The 12,033-nt window shown below is 35.9% G+C and overlaps 1 protein-coding gene across 2 annotated transcripts in view; it reads right to left on the reverse strand.

Annotated features, from left to right (window-relative positions):
- Positions 1-12,033, reverse strand: part of NAALADL2 (N-acetylated alpha-linked acidic dipeptidase like 2) — a 1,153,076-nt gene that overhangs the window by 87,460 nt on the left and 1,053,583 nt on the right. For both annotated transcript variants that reach the window (XM_029214633.1, XM_029214632.1), the window contains one exon: positions 701-794. In XM_029214633.1, coding sequence (XP_029070466.1) covers positions 701-794 — 94 coding nt within the window. The remainder of the gene's footprint in view (positions 1-700; positions 795-12,033) is intronic.

Consider the following 12,033-nt stretch of genomic DNA (forward strand, 5'->3'; position numbering starts at 1 on the left):
TCAAAATTTAAAAATAAAAGTAATAAAGTTTCATATACTAGAAATATTTGGCTCTTTAGAGTGATCCATTTTCCAAGAATTACTGCTTAAGTTCTATAGTGAAAATATTGGCATTTATATTGAGAAATACATGTCTACAAATGATCTGATAGTAAGATGTGTGGCTCAAAGAAGAGAAGGAGGGTGCATTTATTTAATTACAATACTGCCCTTTGTGTTTGGTGAATGGTGACAAACTAGAAGTTTAGGTGAAAGATTTGTATATAGATAAAGGGAAAATAAGGATAATTATTAGGTGGTGTTAGAATTCTGTAGAGAGAGAGAGAGAGAGATTTAAACAGGAAGGAACTTAAATAGAGACTGTGGAAATAATTTCCTGGTTTCCTCTTTGTCATCCTTAATCTAGGATGAGCCAACACTTCAGTCAAATGGACCCAGCCCATACTTCATGGAAACCAATCCCAAAGGACAAACTTCTGGGCCAGTCTTGTTTCAAATAACTGAATATTAGGTATACCTCATTCTTGTTGACATGGTAGCCCACATTCTTCTAAGCCCTTCTCATGATTGTCCTCTATAGGAAGGGAAATGCTACATTGCCATAGCTAGTAAGATAGTGGATAACTTTATCTATTCCTTGTTCACAATTAGTTGAACAATTATTCATTGCTAAAATTACTATAATTCAAAGAAAAATTACCTTTAAGGCTGTTTTGAACTTCTAAAGCTATATCGAGAGCATTAAAGGGCAGAACTGGTTCGTTGGCAATTTGTAAAATCACTTCTCCTGAGAGCTGAAAGAAAAAGAAAAAAACACTAGCAATTAATATTAAGGGTTTTTTTTTTTCCATGATTTCATACACTTTTATACACTTATCTAGAGTAAGAAAACACAGTGTAAATTTATTTTTATAAAATCTCTTTTTCTTTTAAAACTTTTTAAAACTTTGTTTTCCTGTAAAGAAAAAAAAATCTTCAGTATATTTTTCATGTTTCAGAATAGTATAAGGAAATATAATATTTTCTTCCTTTTGGGCTAGAATATTAAGAAATAGCTTCCCTAGTTGAAGGAGTTGTAATATGTAAACTTTAAAACAATTCTTTATAAAACAGTTCAGAATGTCACATGATAAAACAATCAAGAACAACTGCAAATCAATAGCTGATTATTGGACCAAGTAAAATTCCAGACAAAATTAATGATCAATTTATTTCATGTAAGATATAATTTAATTTTAAAAATCCTTTATATTCCACATACTATTTTCCTTCATGCTTTGCTATATTTGTAATCAGCTTTCCAAAATTTAATACCATTTATACATCTCGGAGATCAATGTTTAAATTAAATTCAAAAAAATTTAAATGGCATCCCCCAAACTCATACCTGGAATTTTCACACATGCATATGTCTCCACCACTGCACTCCAACTGAAAACCAGCATATGCACTACAGCTGAACTAGCATCTGCTTAATAGACTGAACGACTCATATGCATTTTTATACATCTCAAAGGAACTTAGGGCTGGTGGCAAATGACATTGTTACTCCCCCATCCCCAAATGATATTTAATATTTACCTGGGTTTAACAAATGCCCCTACATCTTTTATAACACTGAAGATGGCACGCAGGGAAATCTGGCTGTGTTGATGTTATTAATGCATTATGAAATGTTAGTGAATGAAAACATTGTCTCGTGAAACTACACAGGGGAAATCAGCACACTAACTTGAGATGGTAAAGAATACATAAAAGAAATAACTTACAAGGAAAATGTGATGTTAAATATTCAAATCTACATATTTAACAAGGGTCAAATTCCATTTAGTATTTAAAAGTTATATTTCCCAGTTGTTTGAACAATTTATATCATGATGAAAGTACAATTCAATTTGGTTCTTATTCTACCTGCTTAAGGAAATGTATTTCTTAGGAGTAGGAAAATGAAACACCTCTGAGATCCTTTTATTTCTTTGAGGTATTTTTCTCCCAAATGCAACAACCACTTCTCCCCAAATGTCTAAGGTACTTTTGCAGCGTTTTATCTCCATCATATGATCACAAAAATCCTGCGAAACTATCTACTTTGATTACGCTGTACTTTAGGAAAAAAGCATTGTATGCAATATGTTGATATGAATCCTGTTTCTATCCCACTCCACCCCAAGCAAATCATGCAAAGAACACCAATATTTGGAAATAAATTATTTGTAAAAGGAAGGTTTAAAGAAGATTAAGAGGCATTATGGTTTCTTTTTCCAATTTGCCCTGGAGAATAAAAACCATAAAACAGACATGTTTCATTTACACTTTTGGAATCTGGAAACCACACATTACAAAAGATTAAAATGAAAGAACGGGGAGGGAGGAGAAAGGCAACTTCTCTGTGTGTTGCTGAAGAAAGTTGTTTTGTTTTGGCTTTCTGAGTCATTTGGCAGCTAGAACAACTGGAATATAAACCAGCCACCTTGCTATGTCTCAAAAAGAAGCTGGCAACAAATACTGGGACTTCCGAGGCACCTGGCCTACAATAGAATGTTTCAAGTAAATCAGCTTTATTTGCAGCTTCATAAGCAAGGGGGAGATTTGTATATGCTTTGCCATGCAGTGAGAAGAGATGAGCCATACTGCATACTCTTCTTGCCCATTCTGGAATTCACTCTTATTCAGGCATGCCAAAGTAACTTTTCCTTATATTTATATAAGGCCCCATTCTTTTCAAAATGCTATATACTCATTTCATTACCTCATTTAATTATCCTGCCAAGCCTAGAGGCAGATAGTGATAGAATTACTCCTGCATTGAAACCACTGAGTATAAACCTTACTAGGTTGTGGTCCAAGATGGTAACATAGGAAGTCCCTAAATTAACCTCCTCCCATAGATACATCGAATCTACAGCTGTACATGAAACAATTCCCGATGAAAAATCCAGCTGAGTGACTCCTACACATTGGAGGAACAACAAAAAAATCCACATTGAAATGAATAAGAGAGGCTGAGACACACTCCTGCCATAAAACCCACCCCATCACAGTGACATACAATAGGGAAGGAACTCCCAACTCCCAATTTCTCCTTTAGGAGAAAAGGGTTTTGACCCAACATCTAGTACCCCAACTTTTAAGACTTCCATCCAAGGCTCAAACCCCCAAAACATCTAGCCCTGAAAGCCAACAGGGCTGTGTCCACAAGATATACAGCACTACAGCCAACAAAGAAACAGTTCCTAATGGACTCAAGAGGACTCACTTTGGTTCTCTACCTATAGCTTAGTACAGAGGAAAATGCCCATCTCCCAGCCTTTCCCTGAAAGAGGCCTATTTGAATACTTTAAAAGTTGCTGCCTGAGGGTCATACCTCTAATTTAGCTCTAGGGACAGAATGCAATCCTCCCTGGAGATCAGGGAAGCCAATAGATTCCATCTCAGCATTCTCCCTGTTTATTTGCATATTTCAAAAGCTGCTCCCTGAGAGTTTGGCTTCTAATTAGCCTACATCTAGGTGTTGACTGAGATCTTCCCCTTTGGGACACTAACAGATATTAGCATACCATCGACTACTGGGAGCCACTAAAAAAAAGGAGGAGGCTTGGACAATCACAAAGGTTTGAGATACAACTGAGAGCTAGGGCTGGGCTGAATGATAAGCTTCATATCCCACATGAGACCATTCTTCAAGAATGGAAGAAGTGGCTGTTTCATCTAATTCACAGAAACCAACATAGAGAATCCAAGAAAATGAAGAAACAAAGAAATAAGTTCCAAACAAAAGAATAAGATAAAACTTCAGAAACATACTTTAATGAAATGAAGATAACTGATTTACCTGATAAACAGTTCAAAGTACCATCATAAATTTGCTCACCAAAGTCAGGAGAACAACACATTAACAAAGTGAGAATTTCAATAAAGACAGAGAAAATATAAGGAATACCAAACAGAAATCACAGAGCTGAAGAATACAATAACCGAACTGAAAAATTCAATAGAAGGTTCAGCAGAAGACTAGATCAAGTGGAAGAAAGGATCAATGGACTTGGAGACAGGGCAGTGGAATTCATCGAATCAGAGGAGCAAAAAGGAAAAAAGTGAAAAAGAGTTAAAATGGTGTAAGGTACATATGGGACACCATCAAACACATCAATATTTGCATTATATGGGTCCTGAAGAAGAAGAGAGAGAGAAGAAAGGGGCAAAAAGCTTATTCAAAGAAATAATGACTACACCTGAAACTAACAAAATATTGTAAATCTCTATACTTCAATTAAAAAAAAAGAAAGAAAGAAAAAGGAAAACAGTAGGACTAGATCACTTTAAAAAAAAGAAGAAAAAGAAAAGAAATAATGGCTAAAAAATTCCCTCTCCTAGGGAAAGAAACAGACATCCAGATCTATGAATCTTGGATGGTTCCAGATGAGATGAATCCAAACAGACCCACATAGAGACACATTAAAATTAAACTGTCAAAGTTAAAGACAAGGAGAAAATCTTAAAAGCAGCAAGAGAAAAAACAAACTGCTACATACAAGGAAGCTCCATAAGAATTTCAGCAGATTTTTCAGCAGAAACTTTGTAGGCTGGGAGAGACTGGGATGATATATTCAAAGAGCTGAAAGAAAAAAACTCCTAAGCTAACTAAAAATACTCTACCCAGCAAAGTTTCCTTCAAAATTGAAAGGGAGTTAAAAGAGTTTTCCAGACAAGCAAAACATAAAGAAGTTCATCACCAGGAGATGTCTTAGAAGATAAGTTAAAGGAAATTCTTCAAGCTGAAATGAAAGGATACTAATTAGGAATAGGAAAACATATGGAAATATATATTTCATTAGTAAAGGTAAATATATAGTTAAATTTAGAATACTCTTTCATGGTGGTTGTCAAATCACTTATAAATGAAGGGTAAAAGACAAGAGTATTAAAAATGACTATAATGATAATAATTTTAATGGATTTACAAGATAAAAGATAAACTTGACATCAAAAACAAAAAGTGGAGGAACGTGCTCTTAAACCAAGATGGCGGAGTAGAAGGATGTGCTCCCACTCCCTCTTGCGAGAACACCAGAATCATAACTAGCTGCTGGACAATCATCAACAGGAAGACACTGGAACTCACCAAAAAAGATGCCCCACATCCAAAGACAAAGGAGAAGCCACAATTAGAAGGTAGGAGGGGTGCAATCAAAGTAAAATCAAATCCCATAATTACTGGGTGGGTGACTCACAGACTGGAGAACACTTATACCACAGAAGTCCACGCACTGGAGTGAAGGTTCTGAGCCCCACATCAGGCTTCCCAACCTGGGGGTATGGCAATGGAAGGAGGAATTCCTAGAGAATCAGACTTTGAAGCCTAGTGGGAATTGATTGCAGGATATCGACAGGACTGGGGAAAACAGAGACTCCACTCTTGGAGGGCACACACAAAGTAGTGTGCACATCAGGACCAAGGGGAAGGAGCAGTGATCCCAGGGGAGACGGAACCACACCTACCTGCTAGTGTGGGAGGGTCTACTGCAGAGACCAGTGGGCGGGGCGGGGGGGGAGCTGTGGCTCACCATGGGGACAAGGACACTGGCAGTAGAAGTTCTGGGAAGTACTCCTTGGCATGAGCCCTCCCAGAGTCTGTCATAAGCCCCAACAAAGAGCCCAGGTAGGCTCCAGTGTTGGATTGCCTCAGGCAAAAGAATCAAAAGGGAGGGAAACCAGTCCCACCCATCAACAGTCAAGTGGATTAAACTTTTACTGAGCTCTGCTCACCAGAGCAACAGTCAGCTCTACCCACCACCAGTCGCTCCCATCAGGAAACTTACACAAGCCTCTTAAGTAGACTCATCCACCAGAGGGCAGACAGCAGAAGCAAGAAAAACTATAATCCTGCAGCCTGTGGAACAAAAACCACATTAACAGAAAGATAGAAAAGATGAAAAGGCAGAGGGCTATGTACCAGATGAAGGAACAAGATAAAACCCCAGGAAAAACAACTAAATGAAGTGGAGATAGGCAACCTTCCAGAAAAAGAATTCAGAATAATGATAATGAAGATGATCCAGGACCTCAGAAAAAGAATGGAGGCAAAGATTGAGAACATGCAAGAAATGTTTAACAAAGACATAGAAGAATTAAAGAACAAATAAACAGAGATGAACAATACAATAACTGAAATGAAAAGTACACTAGAGGGAATCAACAGCAGAATAACTGAGGCAGAAGAACGGATAAGTGACCTGGAAGACAGAATGGTGGAATTCACTGCTGCAGAACACAAAAAGGAAAAAAGAATGAAAAGAAATGAAGACAGCCTAAGAGACCTCTGGGACAACATTAAACGCAACAACATTCACATTATAAGGGTCCCAGAAGGAGAAGAGAGAGGGAAAGGACCAGAGAAAATATTTGAAGAGATTATAGTCGAAAACTTCCCTAACATGGGAAAGGAAAGAGCCACCCAAGTCCAGGAAGCGCAAATTACTGAAAGCAGCAAGGGAAAAACAAAAAATAACATATAAGGGAACTCCAATAAGGTTAACAGCTGACTTCTCAGCAGAAACTCTACAAGCCAGAAGGGAGTGGCATGATATAATTAAAGTGATGAAAGGGAAGAACTTATAACAAAGATTACTCTACCAAGCAAGGATCTCGTTCAGACTTGATGGAGAAATCAAAAGCTTTACAGACAAGCAAAACCTAAGAGAATTCAGCACCACCAAACCAGCTCTACAAAAAATGCTAAAGGAACTTCTCTAAGTGGGAAACACAAGAGAAGAAAAGGATCTACTAAAACAAACCCAAAACAATTAAGAAAATGGTCATGGGAACATACATATCGACAATTACCTTAAACATGAATGGATTAAATGATCCAACCAAAAGACACAGGCTTGCTGACTGGATACAAAAACAAGACCCATATATATGCTGTCTACAAGAGACCCACTACAGACCTTGGGACACATACAGATTGAAAGTGAGGGGAGGCAAAAAGATATTCCATGCAAATGGAAATCAAAAGAAAGCTGAGGTAGCTATACTCATATCACTTAAAATAGACTTTAAAATAAAGAATGTTACAAGAGACAAGGAAGGACACTACATAACGATCAAGGGATCAATCCAAGAAGAAGATATAACAACTATAAATATATATGCACCCAACAGAGGAGCACCTCAATACATAAGGCAACTGCTAACAGCTATAAAAGAGGAAACCGACAGTAACACAATAATAGTGGGGGACGTTAACACCTCACTTACACCAATGGACAGATCATCCAAAATGAAAATAAATAAGGAAACAGAAGCTTTAAATGACACAATAGACCAGATAGATTTAATTGATGTTTATAGGACATTACATCCAAACACAGCATATCACACTTTCTTCTCAAGTGTGCATGGAACATTCTCCAGGATAGATCACATCTTGGGTCACAAATAAAGCCTCAGTAAATTTAAGAAAACTGAAATCATATCAAGCATCTTTTCTGGCCACAACACTATGAGATTAGAAATGAAATACAGGGAAAAAAAGGTAAAAAACACAAACACATGGAGAATAAACAATATGTTACTAAACAACGAAGAGATCACTGAAGAAATCAAAGAGGAAATTTAAAAATACCTAGAGACAAATGCCAATGAAAACACGATGATCCAAAACCTATGGGATGCAGCAAAAGCAGTTCTAAGAGGGAAGCTTATAGCTATACAAGCCTACCTTAAGAAACAAGAAAAATCTCAAATAAAAAATCTAAACTTACACCTAAAGGAATTAGAGAAAGAAGAACAAACAAAACCCAAAGTTAGCAGAAGGAAAGAAATAATAAAGATCAGAGCAGAAATAAATGAAATAGAAACAAAGAAAACAATAGCAAAGATCAATAAAACTAAAAGCTGGTTTTATGAGAAGATAAACAAAATTGATAAACCATTAGCCAGACTCATCAAGAAAAAGAGAGGACTCACATCAATAAAACTAGAAATGAAAAACAAGAAGTTACAACAGACACTGCACAAATACAAAGCATCCTAACAGACTCCTACAAGCAACTCTATGCCAATAAAATGGACAACGTGGAAGAAATGGACAAATACTTAGAAAGGTATAACCTTCCAAGACCAAACCAGGAAGAAACAGAAAATATGAACAGACCAATCACAAGTAATGAAATTGAAACTGTGATTAAAAATCTATCAACAAACAAAAGGCCAGGACCAGATTGATTCACAGGTGAATTCTAACAAACATTTAGAGAAGAGCTAACACCCATCCTTCTCAAACTCTTCCAAAAAATTACAAAGGAAGGAACACTCCCAAACTCATTCTATGAGGCCACCATCACCCTGATACCAAAACCAGACAAAGGTACTACCACAAAAGAAAATTACAGACCAATATCGCTGATGAAAATAGATGCAAAAATCCTCAACAAATTACTAGCAAACAGTATCCAACAACACTTTAAAAGGATCATACACCATGATCAAGTGGGATTTATCCCAGGGATGCAAGGATTCTTCAATATATGAAAATCAATCAATGTGATACACCATATTAACAAATTGAAGAAAAACCATATGATCATCTCAATAGATGCAGAAAAAGGTTTTGACAATATTCAACACCCATTAATGATAAAAACTCTCCAGAAAGTGGGCATAGAGGGAACCTACCTCAACGTAATAAAGGCCATATATGAGAAACCCACAGCAAACATCATTCTCAATGGTGAAAAAAAGAAAGCATTTCCTCTAAGATCAGGAAGAGGACAAGGATGTCCACTCTCACCACTATTATTCAATATAGTTTTGGAAGTCGTAGCCACAGCAATCAGAGAAGAAAAAGAAATAAAAGGAATACAAATTGGAAAAGAAGTAAAACTGTCACTGTTTGCAGATGGCATGATACAATACATAAAGAATCCTAAAAATGCCACCAGAAAACTACTAGAGGTAATCAATGAATTTGGTAAAGTTGCAGGATACAAAATTAATACACAGAAATCTCTTGCATTCCTATACACTAATGATGAAAAATCTGAAATAGAAATTATGGAAACACTCCCATTTACCATTTCAACAAAAAGAATAAAATACCTAGGAATAAACCTACTGAGGGAGACAAAAGACCTGTATGCAGAAAACTATAAGACACTGATGAAAGAAATTAAAGATGATATCAACAGATGGAGAGATATACCATGTTCTTGGATTGGAAGAATCAGTATTGTGAAAATGACTATACTACCCAAAGCAATCTACAGATTCAATGCAATCCCTATCAAATTACCAATGGCATTTTTTATGGAACTAGAACAAATCATCTTAAAATTTGTATGGAGACAAATAAGATCCCGAATAGCCAAAGCACTCTTTAGGGAAAAAAACGGAGCTGGAGGAATCAGACTCCCTGACTTCAGACTATACTACAATGCTACAGTAATCAAGACAATATGGTACTGGCACAAAATCGGAAACATAGATCAATGGAACAAGATAGAAAGCCCAGAGATAAAGCCACGCACCTATGATCAACTAATCTATGACAAAGGAGGCAAAGATATACAATGGAGAAAAGACAGCCTCTTCAATATGTGGTGCTGGGAAAACTGGACAGCTACATGTAAAAAATGAAATTAGAACACTCCGTAACACCATACACAAAAATTAACTCAAAATGGATTTGAGACCTAAATGTAAGACTGGACACTATAAAAGTCTTAGAGGAAAACATAGGAAGAACCGTCTATGACATAAATCACAGCAAGATCTTTTTTGATCCCCCTCCTAGAGTAATGGAAAAAAAAAACAAAAATAAACAAATGGGACCTAATGAAACTTCAAAGCTTTTGCACAGCAAAGGAAACCATGAACAATACGAATAGACAACCTTCAGAATGGGAGAAAATATTTGCAAACGAATCAACGGACAAAGGATTAATCTCCAAAATATATAAACAGCTCATGCAGCTCCATATTAAAGAAACAAACAACCCAATCCAAAAATGGGCAGAAGACCTAAATAGACATTCCTCCAAAGAAGACATACAGATGGCCAAGAAGCAGATGAAAAGCTGCTGAACGTCACTACTTATTAGAGAAATGCAAATCAAAACTACAATGAGGTATCACCTCACACCAGTTAGAATGGGCATCATCAGAAAACCTACAAACAACAAATGCTGGAGTGGGTGTGGAGAAAAGGGAACCCTCTTGCACTGTGGTGGGAATGTGAATTGATACGGCTACTATGGAGAACAGTATGGAGGTTCCTTAAAAAACTAAAAGTAGAATTACCATATGATCCAGCAATCCCACTACTGAGCATATACCCAGAGAAAGTCATAATTCAAAAAGACACATGCACCCCAGTATTCATTGCAGCACTATTTATAATAGCTAGGTCATGGAAGCAACCTAAATGCCCATCGACAGACGAATGGATAAAGAAGAAGTGGTACATATATACAATGGAATATTACTCAGCCATAAAAAGGAATTAAATTGAATCATTTGTTGAGACTTGGATGGACGTAGAGACTGTCATACTGAGTGAAGTAAGTCAGAAAGAGAAAAACAAATATCGTATATTAACGCATGTATGTGGAACCTAGAAAAATGGTACAGAATAACCAGTTTGCAGGGCAGAAGTTGAGACACAGATGTAGAGAACAAACGTATGGACACCAAGAGGGGAAAACCTTGGAGGGGTGGTGATGGTGGTGTGCTGAATTGGGCGATTGGGATTGACATGTATACACTGATGTGTATAAAATTGATGACTAATAAGAACCTGCAGTATAAACAAACAAACAAAACAACTAATACTAAACTTTCTTTGGGTTATTTATATGAATATATTAATAGAAATTTTTCAGACATTACATGAAATTTCTAAAAATCTTATATGTTCTGGTATTATAAGTCATAATTCTAGTTATTACTTTAAAATGTATATCTCAGAAATAACAATTGTCAATTGCATTATTATGAACTTTCATCAAATCTTTAACCGTGGTCATTTTTAAGTCTTTTGTCATTTACAGACAGTTCTGGGTGTATTCTGATGCTTTTGCAAAAATGTTTCTATAAAAGGGTTTCATCTTCAAGGAATTCATGGAAAAGTCTCTGACAAGTACAGGTTTCTGGTAAATGACTATACTGCTGAACTGAATGAATAAGCATTTTCAGAACTCTAATGGAAAACTGATGAATTCATAAAAGTGCTAACAAAAGATCAAGATGAAAAAAAATTAATTACATGGGACTGAGTGGACTGATGAGGATGATTATAATTTTTGTGACTTTCTGTTTGAATAAAAAGAAAAAAATCCCACAAGGACTCAGAGGTAAAAAGTATACAAATCAATTTTCAATGCAAAGTAAAGGACCTATTACAGTGGAAGATTACTGGACTGAATTTCAATATTATGACATAGTATTAGTGTCTTTCATGTTTGGTAATTGCAATCATTGTCACTTTTGTTGTGGTCATCCATTTACAATGCCTGGTGTCAGTTTATTTATCTCTTGTAAAAATAAAATATAGTGTGTGTGTGTGAAAAAAAAAGTGGAGTAATGTGAGAGTAAAAATATAGAACATTGGTATGTTTGAACCTAAGTTATTATGAACTTAAAATGGACTGTTATAAATGTTTTATATGAACATAATGGTAACCACAAAGTAACATGTAATGGACACACAAAAGATAAAAAGAAAAGAATCTGAGCACACCACTACAGAAAATCATCAATTCTCAAAGGAAGAGAGAAAGAGAATAAGAAAGGGACAAAAGAATTACAAAAGAGCCGGAAAAAAATGAACAGAATGTCAAGAGTAAATCCATACTTATCAATAATTACTTTAAATGTAATTTGACTAAATTCTCCAAAGAAAAGACATAAAGTGGCTAAATGGATAAAAACACAATAGATGGTTCAACATGTGCAAATCAATCAATGTGGTATACCATATCAACAAAAGAAAAGACAAAAACCACATGATCATCTCAATAAATGCAGAAAAGC

Source organism: Monodon monoceros, unplaced genomic scaffold, assembly GCF_005190385.1.
Source record: "Monodon monoceros isolate NGI ecotype Baffin Bay Population unplaced genomic scaffold, NGI_Narwhal_1 Super_Scaffold_11, whole genome shotgun sequence".
NCBI classification, from domain to species: domain Eukaryota; kingdom Metazoa; phylum Chordata; class Mammalia; order Artiodactyla; family Monodontidae; genus Monodon; species Monodon monoceros.